Source organism: Periophthalmus magnuspinnatus, chromosome 21, assembly GCF_009829125.3.
Source record: "Periophthalmus magnuspinnatus isolate fPerMag1 chromosome 21, fPerMag1.2.pri, whole genome shotgun sequence".
Classification (NCBI taxonomy): Eukaryota; Metazoa; Chordata; class Actinopteri; order Gobiiformes; family Gobiidae; genus Periophthalmus; species Periophthalmus magnuspinnatus.
This window is the reverse complement of record NC_047146.1, coordinates 19046321-19068712: the sequence shown is the minus strand read 5'-3', so window position 1 is coordinate 19068712 and position 22392 is coordinate 19046321. Positions and strand designations below refer to the sequence as shown.

Genomic DNA, 22392 nt, shown 5'->3' with positions numbered 1-22392 from the left:
CTGAAGTGCTGTATGTTTGCAAATTTTCTCCCCGACAAAACCCACATTTCGACGAAACGTTCTGCACCGACAAATTTCAGAAACACTTTGGACTTAAAAGTGTTTCTCTGCAGGGAGAGGCCATCTCTGCAGATACCACTGGAGCAGAGGCTCTTGAACAACATTTAAAGTGATCATCGAGACCTGCCTATTGCAGGTTATTTTTAGAACGTAACCCCCGCGATCAACGAGGGACCGCTGTATCATCATTTGTCGTATTCTGTAGTTTAGATCTGTAAAAACATGCTCTGTAATGTGATTTTTATATTAATTTGTCAATTCACATTTCAGTCTTTTTGTCATTTCTACTGGACGGGTGAACTTTGAACACAATCTTAGTATTAAAACATAAATTGCAAATCTAATCGCAATACGTGTCAGAAAAATCATATTTAGATATTTTTACCAAATTGTTTAGCCCTATTTTAGGTTATTTGTTACACTTACCTCTTTACACATGTAATTATACACATTAATATGCACTATTTTACATAATTGGTTATTTTATAATTAGCTGCATTTAGTTCCACTATAAGCTATAACTTTGTACAGTCCATGTGTAATTTACCTCAAACCTTTCTTTAGATACAAAATGCTGTGCAGTCTTTACTATTATTTTTCTATTATTATTTAGCAGTGGTATTATTTTCAGCATATCAAGCACTTAATGAATAAAATAATTGAGTTTGTGAGAGGTGCAGAGTCTAACCACCATGTGACCTCCTGCAGCTCAACGTCAGCTTCATGTTGGACGTGAGCCACAACAGCACACCTAGTGACGTCATTCTCCAGCTGAGCAGCCGCAGGTGAGCCGCTCTGCCCCCTCCTGGACATTTAGAAGTATAGCTTACTTTTAATCACCAAAACACAGAACAAGACTCCTTTATTCATTTTGTCTATTAATTGAAAGTGTCTTAATTGACCAAAATGTATTTAAATGTAAAAAGGCCAATTAAACTCATGATGATTTAGCTTTTGCATGAACTCCCTTGCAGGTGTAGTCTTGTGAGTGCAGTTTGGGTCTGATACATACAACCTCCCAGAACTGTATCAACAAAAGTACAATCATGATATATTGATATTTAGATATTTTGCACAGCCCTAATGAGGGGTGGATCTCTGTAAGTTCTACCCACTCCTTTTGAGCACCAATATATTTTCTTTTTGCACTGACATGTTGCTCAAACAAATAAACTCAACTAACTTCCACAATTTTACTCTACTCTACCTTGTCTTATGTTCCCTGCCCTGGTTTCCCTGCACCTTGTCCCCTGTCCCTTGTCTTCTGTCCCCCATGTCTTCTTTCTGTCTTGTGTCCACTGCAGTGAGAACTTTGAGAAGGAGGAGTTTCTAAGGGACAACTCTGTGAGCCTGGTGCTGCCGCTCAGACAAGAAATGGACATGTCCATCCATGGGTCAGTTCTGCTCTGTCTTCTGTCCTCTCACAGTATTCACATAATTAGGACTGTCTCTAATCTGAATGGTCACTACCTAAACCCCAGCACCTGCAGCTAATCATGAGTCAGTGCTAGTGCCACCTTTGTAGCTCAGATATTGAATTCCAAAGGTTCTGGAGAAAAACTTGTATGTGTCCTATACCTGCATTAAGGCACTTTTCAAACCCAGTACGAGTGCAGGTTACGTACAGTTCCTTTCACTAAAAGAGTTGCATAAGTATTCGTGTTGTGTACCTCTGCCTGAGTAGTCGCTCAGTACTGACCCCTGCTGGTGTGTCCCCCACAGACATGTGAGCCCCTCCTCCTTCACCTTCTCTGAGCTGGAGGAGGACTACTCTCCAGTTGACTGCTACACTGAGGCTCTCAACTTCACTTACAAGGTACAGGGGTCAACACTTCCTTTCATATAGGGCCGCTCTCATAGGCCTGTCACAATAATTACTATATCAACTTATTATTCAAACTATGTTAGGTAGGACAATAATTTTTGGGGTCAGTACTTATTGTGTGTACCTTCTCTCTGCACTACTGGGAAATTGTTTATTTATTTTTTGTCTATATGATAAGATTTGAGCTGTAGAAGGTTGAATTAATAACTTCTATTATTTCTAATACAAACTACTAAAGTACTAAAGTGTTTCGTTCATTCATTCATTTGTTGCAGCTCATGTTTTTTTAACATTATTGTAGATTTAGAAATGTTTTTTTCTGGTATAAATCTGCTCTTGGGTTATTGTGTCAGTGGTATAAATGAGTTTCGACATTATCATTTATCATCTGTTTACTTCAACAATATATCGTACTTAAAAATGTGTGTGATAAGCCTACGCTTTTCATTAGAGTTGCACTGATTAATTGACCACCGTAAAAAATCATCATCATTTGGTAATAATAATCATTATCTGGGCTATACAGACTCTAAAATGCACACAAAGATACCTTTTATAACAAAGACAGTGGCATTATTACATCAAAATATCCCAAAAGAATAGATAATTTCTGATTTTATTCAGTAATACACTTAAAATATTCTCTATTTAGAAGTGTTCAGTCTACATAGTTCAACTTTTATTTAGGTAAAAATGTGTTTTAGCTAATCGAAAAATAATCACTGACTAGTCAAGTACTAAACGAATTGTTAATTGCAGCCCTAGCTCCTGTGTGAAGATACACACAGGTCATAGGGGACCTTCCTCTTATGGGGACAAAAATCAGGTCCATGATGTAAACACTTTATTATTATATCAACAACATGGTTTACAGTTAAGATATGGGTTAAAATAGACTAAGGTTAGGGTTTAGTTTAAGGTTAGGCATGTAGTGACTATGGTTAAGGTTAGGATCAGTCTCCAGGAAATGAATGGAAGTCAGTGGAATATCCTCACCAGCATGGGAACCCAACTTAAGTGTGTGTGTCTGTGTGTGTTGTAGGTTGTAAACTCTGGCCCCAGTCGCTCTCTAGACACAGTGGTGGAGGTCCTGCTGCCTCGGTCCCTCATCCCTTACCCCCATAGACTGCTGCAGATCACAGACTGGCAGGTATATAACGCAGTACAGCCTCACTGACGCAAGAAGGCAGATGTACATAGTGTGGCCAGACCTCTTTGTCGAAGCCTGATCTTGTCCATTCTCAGAAGCTAAGTGGGGCTGAGCCTGGTTAGAAGATCTCAAGCATGTTCTTTATTTTTAATCATCGACAATAAGCGCACAGCGGAGTAAAGTTCTGGATAACAGAGACAAAACGACAACAGAAACTTTAGGCAAACATACATATGATAATTAACACAGAATTCTAAATAAAACAGTGCTACTACTTGTTTGTGAAACACTACTTGTTTCCATTGAAATGTTGTACCTTTGGCTATAATATTCCACAATAAGGCATAAAACATATCTGTTTCAATGGAGAATGTACTGCAGTATGGTTTTAACTTTACCTTTAAATAAGATTGAAGGTGGCGCTTCTTGGTGCAGTGCATACATGTGAGGAGTATTTGACTGTATATGTATGTTTTAGGTGTCGCAGGGTGAGTGCACCATTGTGGACAGGGTGCTCCCAGTGCAGGATGATTGTTTGGTCCCTCATGCCTCTCTCCTGCAGCAGCTCGTCTTCTTCTTCTCTCCTCCAGCCACACGCCTCCTGGTAACGTACACTCACCATCTCACAGTCCTTAACCACAGATTTAGAGTTGTCCCAAGCCGATCCAAATTAGATCACTGAAGATAGTCAATTGTCACTAGAGCTGCAATGATTAATCAACTAATTGTGACTAATCAACTCTGCATCATATTTTGATAATTGTATGATCAAACTGTCAAAAAAGATTAGATTAGATTAGATTTTGATAATATATTTTCATTCATTAATATTCTCTATTCAGAAGCCTTCAGTCACCATATTTTGACCTTTATTTTGTTAAAAATGTGCTTTGGGAAATATAAATAATAATTTGACTAGTTGACTAACCAACAGTAGCTCAGATGGTAGTGTTTGTCCTCTGATCTGAAGGTTAGTGATTTGAATCCCTCTCTCGACATTAACATCAGTGATAAAGGGGTCAGATCCACTGGTGCACAGGTTGGCGGTGTGATTCTAGCTCCCACAGATGAATACTGCTGTGTGTCCTGGGGCAACATACTTGACCCACCTCATCCCCAGTCATTGCGTTCCCTGGTGTGTAAATGTGTGTGTGAATGGATGAGTGGTTCCTGGATGTAGAGTGCTTAGAACGCCTTGAAAAAGTAGAAAAGCACTATATAGCTCAGTAGACCTCATGGCAGGGCTGGCCCACTCAAAGTCAATTCTTGGCAACCCAATCAAACCTGCTACAAAAATTACATTACAAGATAGGAATGACAGCAAAAAATTTTCGCCATAGAATCATGACATTTAGTACAGAAGTAGATAATGACAAGAAAAAAAAATAAAAAATTACAGCAATACTGTCTGCTCGACCAGATGTCAGCCATATTGGATTGAAATATGCTAAGCATGGCTCAGCAGTTTTTATAAACGTCGTACTTTTATAAACTCTTAGGGTGTTTACCTGGACTGGCTCAAATTTGGCAACAAATAATCTCAATCTTTACAATTTGCTTCCATTTGCACATACAAACTTAGATTTCAGTGAAATTTGAATTACACTCCCTGCCCTAAAGCTGCTTAATGTGAAAAATTTTAAATGACCACGTTAGAGTTTCCTACAGATTGAAATAAAATGTTATAAGGGGAGAATTTTTTTATTTCTGACAATTTGCACAGAATAAAATGTTTGCATCCTGATAACAAAAATTCAAAGACACTCATCCTATATTTTTTACGGCCGTAGTGATGAGAGAAATTCTCCATGTTATTCTAATGGTAAAATTGCCAAATCTCATGAAGTGTTTTTAACACATATGTTGATGAACTCCTTCTTGGGTGTTTGTTGGAATACAAATGTTGAAATTTCCAATGGCAATAGGTGTAATATAAAGAGGTAAATTGAAGGCACAGTGTCATTGCCATTTGTAGCTATATATTTATTATTATTAGACCCTAGCCTGGGACAACGACCTGGTGAGGGACTAACGGTTGCAACGGGTTTAATTATCATGATTGTTATTATTATTATTATTATTTAAAATGATTGTGGTACCCTGTGCTGTGCAGTTCTGTGCCCCTCGGGACCCTCTGTGTGAGCGCATGGTCTGTAACGTGGGCCCTATGGAGGCTGGGCGAGTGGCCACCATCCACCTAGAGACCAAGCTCAACCCGGCTGTGCTGCTGCAGGCTCCGGTACGTACACGCCACAGACAGCTCATATCGTCCTGAGAGAAGGTCAACAGAGGTTATCTGATGAGGTCACATCATCAGGTGAATTTATGAGGTCACATCATTGGGTAGTAGTGGCAGAAGTAGTTAATTTTGTTAAGTAAAAGTACAGATACAGGCACAAGTATTTCTATTAAAGATCCAAATGTAATGATTTTGATAAAGAATTGTGTTCAACAAAAAATTAGATTTTTAAATTTCTCTTAACAAGAAATATAGTGGTAAGTAGAAGAAGAAGTAAAAGTAAAAAGAATCCACTGTAAAAATCTACTTTAGTAAAGTACAGATACCTAAAATCTGTATTTAAGTACTGTTCTATTACTTTTGTAGTAGTTACTTTTCACCACTATGATCAGATGAGTAAGTTGATGCTGGTGTTTGTGACAGGGTCGACACCGCGTGATGAAGCTGGAGAGTGTGGCATTTCTGTTGCGTCCTGTGGAGGACCAATACACAGTGATGACTAGTGAGAAGAGGGACGTCCAGGTACATGTTACTGTGTATTCAGTGTGTTGGATGAGTGCTGTGTCTGGCCAGTGTGCTGTATTATACCAGTGTGCTGAGTTATACCTGCGCTGTGTCTGACCAGTGTGTTGGGTTATAGCAATGTGCTGTTATACCTGCGCGCTGTGTCTAAGCAGTGTGCTGTGTTATACCTGCGTTTTTATACCTGTATAAAACGCAGGTAAACCTGTATATGTTTTATACCTGTATTATACCAGGTGTGCTGTGTTGTACCTGTGTTCAGGCCCAGGTGGTGGCGCTGTTCTCCCAGAATCCCTCTGCAGCGGTCAGGGTCTTGCTGCTCGTGGTCAGTCTGATACTGGGCCTTCTCATCTTGTCTGTACTCATCTACTGCCTCTGGAAGGTACTCCTCAACACCCTTTATTTTGATGAAAAAGTGTTTGAACCATATCCTACACCATAGTAGAAGGATGTATAGATTAATAATGCTTTTCATGATCTGTTGCAGTAGCTCATTTACAATAACAGAAAAAAAATACATTCATCCACACATATTAAAAATGCAAAAACAAAAAAAAAGTTGCATTACACTTTGCATGCATGCAGTGGTTCCCAAACTTTTCAAGCTGGGAACCCCAACTGTAAAATGAAACTTTATTAATTTGAAGTGTCAACATGTGTTAAATCCAGTTTACTATTGTTTACTTAAACAATTAATCTTGTAATCATGAAATCATCTCGTGACCCCTGTCTTATTGCAGCAGGAGGTAGTGTAGAAAACAGGAAAGATACACAATTACCATTAATTGCAATTAATTTTCCAGTGATTTAACCATATCTCAGACCCACTAACAGAAAAAGTTTGAATAGGTCTAAACTGCAGGGGTTTATAGATTAAATAAATCCTAAACAATATGCTAAATAGATTTTTCCAGTCCAGAGTTCAATTCAAAAGTTAATTCAGTTTTACTCTTGTCCTCAGTGTGAGCATTCAAAGAACTTATTTTCATTTTTTGTAGATTGGTACATAACAGAAATCTGGAAGTCACCTGTAAAGTTTTTAATTCTTTAACCCACCACCAGACTTCTACACTTTTCTGTAGTCAAACTGCATTCACTGTAATTGCATGGATAAATGAGCATACCAGTCTCATAGTTAATGTCACTTTCAAAAGGATTAAGACTAGGTAACCATTGTATGTTAGGGCTGCAAAATTTGTCACAATCAAATTGAAATTGCAGAATGCTCACAATTAGAAAATCATAATTTCATGATTTTTGAAGTACCATTCATCCACAAATAACAACATTTCCTGTCTTATTCTGAATAAAAACAGATAAACCTGTAATTTAGCTCTGCACAAACATGCCCTAAAATGTGATTCTTGTATTAGTTTCAGTTCATATTTCAGTCTTTTTGTCAATTCTTCTGGACATGTTTAAAAATCTGAACTTTGAACAGAATCCTTTTATTAAACCATAAACTGCAAATCTATCTGCAATTAGATATTTTTCCCAAACTGTTTAGTGCTAATATATATTGTTCATTCTGTTGCTCCTTCAGGTAAATGTTTTGAAGTAGCAAGTCAATTAAATGAAAATATTGTAACTGTCCGTAACTTTTGGCTCTACCTTATCGCAAATATGTGTGTGTATTTCAGGCCGGTTTCTTTAAGAGAGAATTGCAGCAGAAGAAGATGAAGAGGGACAGCTGGGACTATGTGCCAAAGCTGGGCCCCAGAGAGAGCTTCTCCTAACGAGCACAGGCACGAGGCAAGGGGGGTACACGGCAGGGATGTCCACTAGCTCCAGAACTCTTCATCGGCCTTCCCCTAAAGAACTGTACTTCTACTGGTTCTCTGCTTCTCGGGCGAACTCTGTGACCTGCTCAGGGCTCACATAGCAGAGGGATAACCTCACTGAAGTCATGTGGAAGTACTCTGTGACCTTTGACCTTTAGAGGGTCATGTTGTTGAACTGAAAGTGGATGTGTTCAGTTAAGTTTGCTTGCTTCCTCAAAATCATAGCTTCTCATGGCTCAGAAAAGAGAAATATGAGGAACTATCTCTGCCTCTCCTGGGTAGATAGGACTAACAGCAGAAGAGGAGGAGCTGAGAAGGCAGGTTTGGAGACTTTAGATGCACCCGCCGTATGACTGCACTACTGACTGCACTGCACACCTGAATGAGCACAGACCAAAGAGAGCAAGAACCAAAGAGCCCCATGAGACTCTGTGTGGACTGAAGAACCTGAAGGAACCTCGTCCTCTTTATAAACCTTAAGTAACCATGGTTTTACTGTATACACTACAGTCAAAAGTGTGGACGCACTTTCTCATTCAATGTTATATTGAGTGTATATCGCATGTTTGAGTCATCTTTATACTCCTGTAGTCAAGATTTCATTGCTCGAATCTACCCCCGTTTCCACTGCCACAGGTGCATGTCCACTGCTCTGTACTTTGTTCTCCAATTTTATTTTCCTAATTGGTGATACATGTAGGATTCGGCAGCCTCACATAGACATTTTGGGACAAATTCTATAAAACTCTGCTGTTCGCTAGCGTGATCTGCAGCTTCCTATACGAGGTGCCAACAGTATGCGGCTCTTTGTTGTGACGTTTGCGGCGATGTACAGTAAAGGGGCAGGCGGAAATCTGCTCTGAATACCTCATTGGGAAATCAGTAGACTTGTTTCATTTATTATGTTGTTTTAGATGAATATTGCAATTTAAAATATACAAATCATAATAGAATTATCCACGGGTGTCAGAGATTATAACTATGGAGTAGACACAGGCACAATAGGCCTTCTTTAAATGAAATGTGTGTCCAAACTTTTGACTGATGGTGTAGGCGTTTGAGCTGATTAGCTGGTCCACATGTGATAGCTTTTGTTCTACCCGAGTGATGTTCTCCACCAAAGCAGGAGTAACATCAGCCACATGGTTCCTGTCCTCAGAGATATTTGTAATTTTCTAATTCTAAACTGAAATTGTGAAACTGATTTGAACCAAAATGACTTTAATCTATTTATTTTTCTCCACTCCTTGTAGCCGATCGGCCTGTACAGGTCCTGTCTATGACTACTTCTGTGTTCAACCCAGGGACAACAGTTTTATAATGTTAAAGAAATTGTGAAAATGCTGGTAATTTGTTTGAATAAAATATGATGCTGTCATGTGAGAGTGCTGGTTCTATGGTTGTGTCCTGTAAGGCAGAGACCAAGGAAAGACCACTGGTACATTGGGCAAACTATTGAGCTATGGAAGTGTCTGTGAAATTTTCCCCCATGTGTTTGAGCTAAATTTGTCCTGTCCCAGAACCAATATATTGTATAAGCAGCACTTATGGTAGAAGTAAGATCATCATCATCACACTAAAAAGAGTTTTATTGTCAGAGAACTAGAAGTGTGCTCAGCTCTGGTCTCTGAAAGTTGTGAAAAGCATTTATAAACTCCTTGTGGTGAATAATTAAGATGTTCAGAATGCAAAAGGTAAGTGAGGAATAACTTTGGACCACACATAAACTGTGTGTAAAAGTTCTGTTTTTCACATTTTAAAAACTAAACTATGTTCATATATGTCATGACATGTATATTAAATAACTTAAAAAAGGACTCTGCAAATGACACAATATTGCACAATAATGTCTGACAAAAGTCTGCCATCATTATAAAATACACTGTTTATACATGCATATTTTTATATACAAAATACAACTTACATTACACAACATTAGATCCTTTATAAATGCTACATGTTCACTGAGTTTCAACTGAGTTCCATTTGAACAAATTACCAGTCACTACTTTTGCATGACTTTAATTAAAGGGAGAGTGTGTAGCCTGCGCTCTTGCCATTTAAAAAATGCACTACCATCACATCTGAACCTGGACTGCAAGTGCCTTCACCTCCTTTGTAGTGTGGTCTGGGAGTATGGGGTCCTTTGTCACCGGTTCTGTTCATTGTATTTATGGACAGAATTTCTAGGTGGAGTCAGGGGCTGGACTGCTGTGGTAAAGAAGGAGCTGAGTCGAAAGGCAAAGCTCTCAATTTACCGCTCAATCTATGTTCCTACCCTCACCTATGGACATGACCTTTACGTAATGACTAAAAGGACAAGATCGCGGATACAAGCAGGCGAAATGAGTTTCCTCCGCAGGGTGGATAGGCACTGTTAGAGATAGGGTAAGGAGCTCAGTCACATGGAAGGAGCTCGGAGTAGAGTCGCTGCTCGTCCACATTGAGAGGAGCAGGCTGAAGTGGCTCAGACATCTGTTACGGAAGCCTTCTGGAGGCTTCCATGCATGTCCCACCGAGAGGAGGCCTTGGGGAAGACCCAGGACACGATGGAGGGACTATGTCTCTTGGCTGGCCTGGGAACACCTTGGGGTTCCACTGGAGGAGCTGGAGGAAGTGTCTGGGATGAGGGAAGTCTGTGAGTCCCTGATTAAAATGCTGCCCCTGCAACCTGGTGTTGGATAAGCAAAAGAAAATGCATAGATAATTACTGAGTCAAAAAGTATATTCAAATGTTGCTATACCACTGATATCGCAGTACGTAACGGCTGTATCACATATAGCAACAACCCCAAGGACAGACCCAGGAGAGAGTGAGGGGCCCTCTAGGAAAGCGCAAGGCTCCTAGGAGAGAGGCAGGGCCTCAGAAGAGAGTTAGGCCCCCAGGAGAGATCAGAGACCCTGGTGGTCTCAGATGCAGCCGCAGGACACAGAGGACTCGGCCTGTTCCACTTGCTGTCCAAACAGACTGATGAGGCGAGGGTGGACTCTGCAGAAACGTGTAAAGATCATTAGAATTATGAATAAGAACTAGAACACTTAGCAACTTGGCTAGTCTGGGACTTGTAGTCCCTTATATTTTTTCCCTATTGGCGTTAGTATTAGCCCTCATAAATCTCAGTTTATGAATAATTCAGAGGGTATTGGCTGGTACTAAACCATCAACCCAAAAACATATACATTATCACATAGAGTGGGCTTGTCTCTCCACAGATCTGTCTCTAAGTTAGGCCTGGTAGCGTCACCTGCTTGTCTCATGGTAATAAGTTTAAAGCCATACTGCGGAACATTCCAGGCAAAGTAATATACATAGATATAAATGTAATCAATAGCTCTCCCTGCTGCCTCTTGTACCCCCTTCTGTCCCCTGTCCCTCCCCTCACCTAAAAAATTCTCAAGCTAAGATAGTCCTGTCTCTGGAGATGAATCCCATTGCTCCTGACAGGTTTAACCCAGAAACAATGAAGGATGGGTCAAATGCAGATTTAATTCGGACTCTGAAGGATGGGTCAAATACATAGGACACATTCTCTAACTAACCTGTCTTCTGCCTGTCCTGTCCAATGTGTCCTCTCCCATCTGTCCGATCGCACCTCTTTGACCTCCTCTTCTAGTCTTCTGTCCTATGAGTATGTCTCCTCTCATGCCCCCCCTCTCTTCCTGTCTCCTGTCCCATGCCCCCCTCCTTGCCCCTCCACTCTCCCACCTGATGAGGACTTCGTGTCTCAGATGGACCAGTTCCCCGTCTATGTTCCAGGGAAATGTGCTCTTCTGCGATTGAGCAGTCGTGAAGGTGCTGCTCTCTGATTGGATGGGTTCTTCTTCGCTCTCCTCCTCTGAGCCAATCACAGCTCGGGGTTGGATCTTCACTGCGGTCACAGCATGAGACTCAACGAATGGGAAGTCCAACTAGAAAACAAAAACATCTTAAAGGGCCAGTACCATTTTCCCCATGTATTTGAGTAAAGTGTGTCTTGCCCCAGTACAGATTTGTACATTGTATTGATACTTTACATTGTATTGATAATGTGGGGGTGTACATGTATGTCTCTGGTGGATTGTGGTGACACAATGCACACATTAGCAAACTATGTCAGAGACTGAAAACTCAAAGAAAAAAAAGGCAAAATAAATTTAAACAACACCTACTCAGTAGCCTGTTATCAATATAAAGTTCATGGTCATGTTTAGGAGTTTGATTTTCAACAAAAAGGGGAGAATGACTAAAAGCTCAAATTAAAACTAGTACAGTGCCTTTAAGATAAAAAAAAAAAAAAAAAAAAACCCAAAACATTCCTTCATGCAGAAAGTAGTAGTCCTAGAAATAACTAAAGACATATTTGGGAAATTACTACTCAAGTAAGAGTGCTGTTGGAGTAATTGTCTGGTATTTTGAGGAACAAAACATTTAGTAATGCACAAAATCTGGTAATTTGAGAGGTCAGACAAACATGACGCAAACTTTTCGGACTTGATACCACATTTCTAAAAAGAAACAAAGAGGCACTTTCCCACTTTAAATGCTACAATAAACAAATCTACTTATGATGTTGTGTTTCCTGGAGCCCTAAAACCTGCTATAGTCACCCCTATTTTTAAATCGGGTGACAAACAAGATGTTGGCAATTTATTGCCCTATAAGCATCCTCCCAGTTGCCTCAAAAGTGCTCGAGAAGGTTGTGACAGAGCAACTTACTGCACATTTTGATTTAAACGCTTCTAATGCATTTTGGGTTTAGACAAAAATACTTAACAGATTTAACCTGCTGTTCAGAGCTCACACAAACCAGGGAAGAGTAGTGGGGGCAGTCTTCCTTGATCTGCTCAAAGCCTTCAGCGTGGTTCATCACCAGATACTTTTGAAAAAGCTAAACAACTACAACTGCTCCATGATTGCCCCAATATTGGATTAGGTCCTATTTGAGTGACTGCCATCGGTGTGTCCGAGTTTATATAAATGATCTTCCTAATGTGTGTACTGATGTTGATATAATAATGCATGTTGTTGACAGTGCTTTTCGACTACGAGAAAAAACAAATTGGAGGTAACACAAAATTTAAAAGGAAAAGAGGAAAAAGTGGCAAATTGTCTTCATATTGATAAAATCATTCTAATCTACTGTGAGTACAATACATTACTCAAGTAAGAGTACTGTTACACTGTACCATACATTAATCAGGTAAGACTATTGTTACACTATATATATGTTATAATATATGTTACTCGAGGTAGAGTAAAAGCATGAGAAAAGTAGAAATGTATTAAAAGGGTACTAAAGTAAATGCACTTAAGGAAAAGTACACCCACATCTGGAGCTCTTACAATTAACCAGCCATCTTACTTTAGGGGGAAACTGATACAGCAATATTGCCACACTGGAGAAAGTAACAATCCTCATAGACATATATTTTTGCTTAAAAATAAGTAATTAATTCTATTGCTATGCATTCATTTGGGTTTCCCTGCTTATTATTAGCTGTTAGATCAGGTTATATAGGCCTATGTAGGAACTTATTATTTGTGCTATGGAGCACAGAGATGCCAGCTGCACTAGGCAGAAAAAAGGATAACGTCAGTGTAATCTGGTACATGCAGTTCCCCTGAGCTGCAGCAGAGGGCAGCACAGGTTCATCTAAAGCATTAGATAACTCCAATAACTGCTCAGGTTAACCAAGAAGAGTCTGTGAAATTGCAAATGGTGGGAGAAAAGACAAAGAGAATTGGCTATGGCATTTTTAAGAAACTAAAAGCTATATACTTAAATACAAATGAGTTGGATAGTGTCTGTGATAAATATTTATCATAGTTTTACATCAGTTAAGAGACAGTTTGTGGGAAAAAGTTGTTGAAAAAAAGTACAATTAAAGCCGCAAGTAGCGATGATGACACTGGACACCGTGCACACGTCTCTCCCATGTGCCCACCATGGACTTGCAAACCGCCTCTTAATGGCAACTGCCTCTAAATCTACACTTCTCCTGAAATGCAACCCCCTCTGGATCGCATTCTCAGTTCATGACAGCTGCCCAGACCCAGTGCATAATAAAGCTATAATGTAATTTACTCGAGGAGAGAGACCTAAATAATTTTTGTGTCACATTTTTCAAAACATTAAGAAAGGTGTTATATATTTTTTGGCATTTTTTAGTCCAACCTTAAACAAATGTTATTTTTTCTGAATTTAAAGTTGCTGTACCTGAGGTTTACTAGGTTGTAAACATTATTTTCAGACAATGAAGCACTTTATAATTAGATGGAGACAATACACAGCTGACTTATTCTGACCCGAAGAGCTGCTTATACAATATATCTGTACTGAGAGAAAACACATTTTGCTCAAATACATGGGAAAAATTTGTGGCCCTTTAATAGTTCTAAAGCACTTGGTCTGTTAAACACGCTACATAAATTAACCTTTGCTTGCTTTAAGGACAGAGGTTTACAGGTGACCTAACTCCTGACCTCCTAAGCTCCTCCTCTGCAGGATTAGCCCACTTGAGCCTGGTCCAGTTCAGTCTTGCCTGGCTCTGCCATGGACCCACTGACCCGCTTACAAGAATAGTCCTCACTCCAGACTAGTTAGAATCCTGGTGTGATCCCTTACAGTCATATGAGGACTGCACTGCTGTTCACGTACCTGTCCAGTGGGAGCACCGAGTCTCTTCAAGTGTTTGATAAACTGCGTTCTGGAGGTGTTGCTCACGGAGATGAGAGCAGCGCTGCCATTGGCCAGTCTGACACAGAAGTGCACAATGTTAATGTGGTATAATTCTAAGGTATTAGGTACTGACTTCTGTGTGACAAAATGACTGATGCAATGTAAATTAGGGTGGTCTAAAGTATGGAAAATCAGATACTAATTGATACTAAAACTAGTATGAAAACTAAATTGTTATTTGTTCAGGTATCGATACTAAAAAATCACATTTACACAACAGAAATGAACCTTTCCTGAATCGCTTTAGAATGATCTTTAGCTGCATCAGAACAAGTATAAGATCTCATAGACCAGTCTATGCTCATGGACCATTAAGAAATCTGCCTGGAAGACTGAGGGATTACACAGATATAAGGACACATGTACACATATATGTAAGAAACTACTATGAATGAATGATTTATGATTTAATGTTTAGACATTCTATTGTCTAAAAAAGAGTGTTTTTATTATCATTGTGGTATCGAAATCGAGTATCGGGTCTATCCCTTTGTATCGAAATCGAGTTTGAAATTTTTGTGACAATAATGATGTAAATGGGATATATATTTTTTCTTATTAAATGTATGCACTAAATGCACTAAATCCATTTAAGTTAAGTTGATTTAATTTAAAGGAACTGTATGTAAGATTTTCATTTAAATTAAAACCACACATGGCTCTCACACTCCCACTGCAAAGATCTGCTTGGTGGCCGCCTGTTTAAAAAAAGTTTGTGCTTTTCTTCCATTGGTGTAATGTACTTTGATTTTTTAAGGGAGTCTCAAAGCAAGTGGTTTTACTGTAGACAGGAAAAAGCTGATGCAAGTGGCTAGCTTTTTTTAGCTTGTGGTGTGCGGTCTCTTTGCAGCCATATCCCGCTGCAGTCTTTGGGCTGGGAGATTTAAAGTCTCATCCAATTCTCCATTGCCCTTTTTGTCATACGTTTAAAAATGGTTTAAGACTGAAAAATTCTGTAGTGTGTGTCAGGCTTTAGACACCATCAACCAATTAACTGACTGAACGACTAAAGGGCTACAGCTCTAGTTAGTTTAAACGTCTGCAGCTCAGTGAGTTTGAAGGTTCTGACCTTTCACATGAGGCTTGCCCATATACTGAGAATGAGAAAAACTTGTATATGTCATCTATTTGCAGGCTGAGGTGATTCAGTAAGAGTGCAAGCTACATACAGTTCCTTAATAATTTTACCACATTTAGTGCAAACCCTGACCAGCCTTTGATAAAACATGTCGTTTGTACATCTGAAAGCAGTATGAGCTGATGAGTGTTTCTTTACCTGGTGTTAGGGGCCAGTCCTCTGGGCGTGTGCGGACTGAGCCCTGGGATGGACATCACACTGATGTTCAGATACAGGCCCTGATTGGTTGTCCAGGACTCCGCCTCCTCCTCTGAACCTGCCAATGACACAGAGGAACACTTTCAACCGCACACTTTTGTGTACATTACATGTACTACAGTACTGATGCCCACCTGTGTGATGGGAATCCTGATCACAATCTTGTGTTCTGTAAAAGCAAAGGAGAGGAGGTGTTAGCCCAACTATTAAACATAGCTACAATATATTTCTCTTCAAATATTGATCTGTACCAGATTTTTTAAAGAAGAGGTATTATTCTTCATCTTTTTTTTAGCTTTCTACCATGCTATAATGTTGTTCCCTCATCAAAAATATTCCTGAATAGGTTTTAGATGTCATCCGCACATGTTTGAGTAATTTAGCAATCTCGCTTGAACCCTCTTCATGGTTAGCTGTAAGAGTCTGTGCAATGCTCAGCCCACAAGCCTACATCACCTATGCTGCCACATGACAATTCTCCACAAATATACAAAACCATGATACAAAACTGCAACCTGACAACCCTGATTTGACATGCAATAGTGTCATTAGCGGGATGCACTCTGACTGTGTTGCGATAACGCTCTGAAGGGGGAGTGACTTAGGGTGAGCAAAGGAACTCAGAGTGTCAAAAACAAAGGCGAAACTTATAAAAGATGTTAATATGTTGATTAAATATATTATATATGTAGCTCTTGAGATCAAAATAAGTCTAAATATAAAGCGTTTCATTGTCAGAGAATCGGGAAGTGTGTGTTGTTGTTCACAAAACTTCGCTCTGGTTTCTGAGAGTTGTGAAAAGTGCTTATGCTCAGAATAAGTGAATAACTTTGGACCACTACAAATGAACCAATTCAGTTTTTCACGGTTTCAAGCCAGTAAAAATCAGGTACAGCTCCTTCAATATAACAAATAAATGTCTCTGACTTGTCAGACAGGGGCTCAGGGCTGGACGTCCGGGCCTCCACATACGACACTTCACAATCTTCTGCTCTGGACATGGACACACAAACACAATATGAATTTTTTGAAGCACTCATCATATACTTGCAGTGTCAGATGTCCTTCCATCACCTAGTTTCATGTGCCAGATGCCCTCCCATTGTACCCTACCCCTGTGTGTCAGATGCTCTCCCCTCCACCTATATTCCTATGTGTCAGATGCCCTTCCATTCGCATATATCCCTGTGTCAGATGTTCTCCCATCCTCTTGTATCCTTGTGTGTCAGATCCTGTGTCAGATGGGAGCCCATGTTTTCCCACTGAAGCCTTGTTTGTTCCTGGTCTGTTCCTGGCCTGGTCTTTGTTCAGTCCTGGCCTGGTCCTGGTTCAGTCCTGGTTTGGTCCTGGTCCTGATCTGGCCCTGGTTGATTTCTGGTTTAGTCCTGGTTTGGTCCTGTTCCTAGTCTGGTCCTGATCTGGTCCTGGTTTAGTCCTGGTCTGATACAGGTTTGGTCCTGGTTCGGTCCAGGTTTAGTCCTGTTCTGGTTCTGTTCTGGTCGTGGTCCTGACCTGAGTCGGGCAAGGGTCTTGACCACGGCGTAGTCCCTCCTCTGGGAGGAGGGCATCCAACGCCTCTTCTCTGCACACGCCAGGCTCCGCCCCCCGAAGCCGAACATGGAGGAGAAACCATAACGCACTAGTTGCCCCAGGGACCAGAAGCTGCACATGTCAACCAGCAGGACATGGCCTGGACAAAGACAGGGATACTCTGGCTCTAGTTCACTTTCTATTAAAAAAAACGTTGCCCCTCTCTCCGTAACTGCTGCTGTGTGGCTCATCAAATTAAAATTAAAATGTTCGCATTAATCTGCTATACATGATCCTGGGGGTTTTATTTTCAGGAGCCTGTGATTCATACAAGTTCATAGTCCTGTTTGGGTGTTTAAATTTAAACTAAAAGGTGAGAATGACTAACTGAAAGAAATTGGCTAGCTTGTGGGAGTAATTTTATGTGTGAGAGACTTGTTTAACCTCAGCTGTTAGTTCCAACTAAGTAACCTCTGTCTGCTCAGACTGTGTTAAAATAAAGCTCAGATTAAAGTCTAACAGAGCTTCTAACAGCCTAGAGCTTCAGTTACATCACACCCCCAGAGAATGTTGATGACATCACCTGCAAAGTATCAATACCACCCTTCCTATGTGAATGTACTGTGTGAGTTAGTGACTGTTTGTTTGGTGATGGATAATACTGTGACTCCTCCCCCAATGAAGAGCTGATGTGCCATCTGTGCCACATCTGCCCCTGCTGTCCCCCCTCTGTACATCTGCCCCTGAGTTAGGTTACAGAGTGCCCTGCAGACACTTATCTTCCAAAGTTTCACATGTTTCTAACTTTGGGACACTATGGTGAGCTACACATTAAAGTGGCAGTATTGTGCAAAAACCTTATGGAGTGTTCTACCGTGTTATAAAGTTCCCCCATGAAAAATATGCCTGAAGAAGTTTTGTATGTCATTCATGCATGTTTGAGTAAGCTGGCGATCTCTCCTTACGGAATATATGAAAACATGATGGGCTAAAACTTGACAAACCTTATGTAATGTACAGTAGTTCAGTTTTTAATAAGATGGTTTTGGCGCCTACAGCATTTCCAAAACGTAAAAGGTAACATGTGATCTAATTTAGCCTAGCCCCGCTCTAAGCCTATGCTAGCTCCACTCTAGCATCACTCTAACTGGTCAGAACTGATTATGCAGAAGGAAAATAAAATGAGCATCATGTCCCTATAAATTCAGGCCACTGAAACCAATACAATGTCATGTTGGGATCATCTTCCAAATCTTATTATTGATATTCTGTGCAGGGACATCACGCTGAGGGTGTTCTACTTATATCTCTATGGTGGAATGTTTAGCAGCTACCATGGTGACATGATGTACATTAGCAAACACTGTAAAAATGTTTTCAGATTGCCTGAATACAAAAAGGATTTAAATAACAAATTTTTAGGAGCCTGTGATCAATATGAGTTTTCAGGGTTCTGTTTTGGAGTTTGGTTTTCAAACACAAACGTGAGAGTGACTAAGTGTTGGATAATGCTAGTTAGCTTATGATTGTAATCTTATGTCTGACAGAGTTGTTTAACAAAACAAATCAGCTCACCTTTTGTTGTTCCAACCAAACCAGCTCTTTCTAGGCATATTGTGTTGAAATAAGGGCTCAGGTTTAAGTCTAACAAGCTTCAGATAGTGCAGTGCTTACAGTTAGCATCACACAGGGAATGTTGATGACATCAGCAGCAAAGTATCAATAGACCCCACCACAGCCCCGAGACTGCCCTTATCAAGGTGACAAATGACATCCGCCTGAACACTGATGCAGGTGAAGTCTCAGTCTTGATCCTGTTAGATCTGAGTGCTGCCTTTGACACTGTGGATCATGGGATCCTCTTACAGAGACTAGAGGACTGGGTGGGCATCTCTGGTACGGCACTAGACTGGTTCAAGTTCCATTTAGAAAACAGGGAGTACTTTGTTGAAATTGGAAAATGTATCTCAGATAAAATGTCCCTGACCTCTGGGGTGCCCCAGGGGTCAATCCTGGGACCCCTGTTGTTCAATCTCTACATGCTGCAGTTAGGCCAGTTAATATGCAGCAATAATGTGTCTTACCACAACTATGCAGATGACACTCAGATCTATGTCTCACTGGCAGCAGGTGAATATGGACCAGTGGATTCACACTGCATCCAGCAGATCAGTGCATGGATGCAAAACTACTTTCTCCAGCTAAACTCAGACAAAACTGAAATCATCATCTTTGGCCCACAGAAACATAGAGAAAGTGTTAGCAGTCACCTCCAGTCTCTCTCTCTCTAAAACCTTCAAATCAGGCTAGAAATCTAGGGGTAACAATGGACTCAGACTTGAACTTTAACAGCCACATCAAATCAATAACATCTGCAGCTTTTTACCATCTAAAAAAATTGCAAAAACCAAAGGTATACAGTCAAAGCCAGACTCAGAGAGACTTATCCATGCATTTGTCTCCAGTAGGTTAGACTACTGTAACGTCCTGCTCACTGGCCTCTCCAAACGAGCCTTAACACAACTGCAGTACATCCAGAACGCTGCTGCTCGGGTCCTGACTAGAACCAGGAAGTACGAGCACATAAATCCTGTGCTCAGGTCTCTGCACTGGCTTCCTGTAGCTCAGAGAATAGACTTTAAAGCAGCTCTGCTTGTGTATAAGTCTCTCCATGGCCTAGGTCCAAAGTACATCTCTGACATGTTAGTGCCATATGAACCATCTCGCACACTGAGGATGTCAGGCACCGGCCTCCTGCTGGTCCCAGAGCCAGGACTAAACATGGGGAATCAGCGTTTAAGTTTTATGCAGCTAAAACCTGGAACAGTCTTCCTGAAGATGTGAGACAGGCCTCTACTTTGACAATGTTTAAATCCAGGCTCAAAACAGTTCTGTTTAGGTGCATATGACTGAAAGGTTTTTATTCTACACTCTTCTGTTTTAATGGTAACTTTATGATGATTATTTGTGATTATTTATGTTTTGATTTGTGTGATTTTAATGTCTTTCTTATTCTGTAAAGCACTGTGAATTACCTTGTGTACGAATTGTGCTATACAAATAAACTTGCCTTGCCAATACTTCCAAGAACCAGACCGGTCCTGTACTTACCGAGGATGATGTGCAGTGCTGCGGTGACTGGATCTCTCACTCCATGAACAGAACAGGACACGATGTCTGTGGAGCCTGAGAGAGAGCAGTAAGACTCCTACAATCTCATACACCCACTCACCTCATACACCCACTGACCCACTCACCTCATACACCTCATCTCACCCACGCTTTCCCGTGCTCACCCACTCTTACCCACTCACCTTCTCACTCACTCTTCGGCTATACCCCCCTCACTCCACACTCCTCTCACCCCCTCCCCGCACTGACCGGCTGGGATGATGCCCAGGGGCAGGCTGACTGTTCTGGGGTTCTCCAGGGCAGAGCCAGTGTCCAGTTGTGTCCGCAGCACCAGGCCATGGCACAACTCCGCCACAGAGCCATCTCCTCCCACCACCACCACGCTGGAGCACAAGGCACACCCAGTTAACAGGGCGTGGGCAATTATGACACACATATCATGCTTTTGATAAGTTAAAGGGACCAGATTATGCTCATTTAAAGTGCACTATGTACATTTTCTGACAGATTCCTATGGAAGATTATTTTTCATCAGATTTTTTCAGAATTTGAAATACTGCTGAATTGTTCACTTTTTTTTACTTGGAAAAACATGTTTAAATTATTTTCATTCTGAATTTCAGTTGGCGAATCTTTAAGAATACATTTTTAATGTGTTTAAAAATTGAAAATAATAATAATAATACTAATCACCTTTTAAAAATCCCCCACCAGAGAAGTTACATAGTACTTTAAAGAACACCTGAAGAGTTTTAGATGTCATCAATGCATGTTTGAGTATGTTAGTGATCTCTCCTGGGCCCTATTCAAATCCTCCTTACTGTTAGCTGTAAATTTCTGTGTAATGCTCAGCCCACAAGCCTACGTCATCCATGCTCCCACATGACAATACTCCATAAATATACAAAAACATGGTACAAAACAGGGCGTTACAGACAAAAATGATACTTATTAAACATATTAATACGTTGTTTTTGGCGAATATAGCATTTTAAAAAGTAACATGGTGATCTAAATATGTTATGTGTTAGCATTAATACCTCATAAAAGTACAAAAAAACAACAACTCTAACTTAGAGACTTTTGGGTTTAAAAAAACACAGAGGAGCACTTCCTGGAGTGCAATTAATGATGTCATATGGTTTAATTTTGATGTGTGAATGAAACAAAACACAACTCCAATGTACTCTGGTGGACGCCGGAGGTGAGGGATGCCGTCAGGCTGAAGAAGGAGTCCTATCAGGCCTTGTTGGCTCATGGGACTCCTGAGGCAGCTGACAGATACTGTCAGGCCAACCATGCCGCAGCCTGTGCTGTCGCAGAAGCAAAACCCGGGGCTGGGAGGAGTTTGGGGAGGCCATAGAGGAGGACTATCTGCCTCAAATAGGAGGGGGAAGCAGTGCTTCACCCACACTGTTTACAGTGTGGGTGGAGAGCTGCTGACCTCGACTGGCGGCAAAGCTCCGGGGATGGGTGAGATCCATCCTGAGTATCTTAAATCTGTGGATGTTGTAGAGCTGCCTTGGCTGACATGTCTGTGCAACATTGCGTAGTGCTTGGAGAGGACAGTACCACTGGACTGGTAAACCGGGGTTGTGGTCCCTCTGCTCCTCGGCCTTCTCGGTCAGGTCTATTCCAGGGTAGTGGAGAGAAGAATTTGATTGGTAGTCGAACTTCGGATTCAGGAGGTTTTAGTCCCCATCGCGGAACACTGGACCCACTTTATACTCTATCGGGTGCTCGAGGGTTCATGGGAGTTTTTCCAACTAGTCCACATGTGCTTTGTAGATCTGGAGAAGGCATTCGGCCGTGTCCATCGTGGTGTCCTTTGGGGGGTGCTCCATCAGTACAGGGTTTGGGGTCCTTTGCTAAGGGCTTTTCGGTCCCTGTATGACCGGAGCAGGAGCTGTGTTCGCATTGCCGGCAGTAAGTCAGACCTGCTCCTGGTGCACACTGGATTCTGCCAGGGCTGCCCTTTATCACCAGCTCTGTTCATTACTTTTATGGACAGAATTTCTAGGTGCAGTCAGGGGCTGGAGGGATCCCGTTTGGGGACCACAGGATCTCATCTCTGCTGTTTGCAGATGATGTGGTCCTG

At 40.9% G+C, this 22392-nt stretch overlaps 2 protein-coding genes across 2 annotated transcripts in view; one reads left to right on the top strand and one right to left on the bottom strand.

Annotated features, from left to right (window-relative positions):
• The window catches only part of itga4 (integrin alpha 4), a 37002-nt gene extending 28047 nt beyond the window's left edge, over positions 1–8955 (top strand). Inside the window, exons 21-29 of the mRNA XM_055230786.1 lie at positions 769–845; positions 1365–1454; positions 1783–1876; positions 2928–3035; positions 3514–3639; positions 5149–5274; positions 5698–5796; positions 6059–6178; positions 7437–8955. Coding sequence (XP_055086761.1) covers positions 769–845; positions 1365–1454; positions 1783–1876; positions 2928–3035; positions 3514–3639; positions 5149–5274; positions 5698–5796; positions 6059–6178; positions 7437–7532 — 936 coding nt within the window. The 3' untranslated portion in view covers positions 7533–8955. The remainder of the gene's footprint in view (positions 1–768; positions 846–1364; positions 1455–1782; positions 1877–2927; positions 3036–3513; positions 3640–5148; positions 5275–5697; positions 5797–6058; positions 6179–7436) is intronic.
• A 1532-nt stretch (positions 8956–10487) lies between these two features.
• cerkl (ceramide kinase-like) overlaps positions 10488–22392 on the bottom strand; it is a 30912-nt gene continuing 19007 nt past the window's right edge. The window contains exons 8-16 of the mRNA XM_055230379.1: positions 20544–20677; positions 20274–20348; positions 17145–17322; positions 16560–16625; positions 15767–15801; positions 15573–15690; positions 14216–14312; positions 11284–11486; positions 10488–10566 (exon numbers count right to left, since the gene is read on the bottom strand). Of these exons, the coding sequence (XP_055086354.1) occupies positions 10488–10566; positions 11284–11486; positions 14216–14312; positions 15573–15690; positions 15767–15801; positions 16560–16625; positions 17145–17322; positions 20274–20348; positions 20544–20677 (985 nt within the window). The remainder of the gene's footprint in view (positions 10567–11283; positions 11487–14215; positions 14313–15572; positions 15691–15766; positions 15802–16559; positions 16626–17144; positions 17323–20273; positions 20349–20543; positions 20678–22392) is intronic.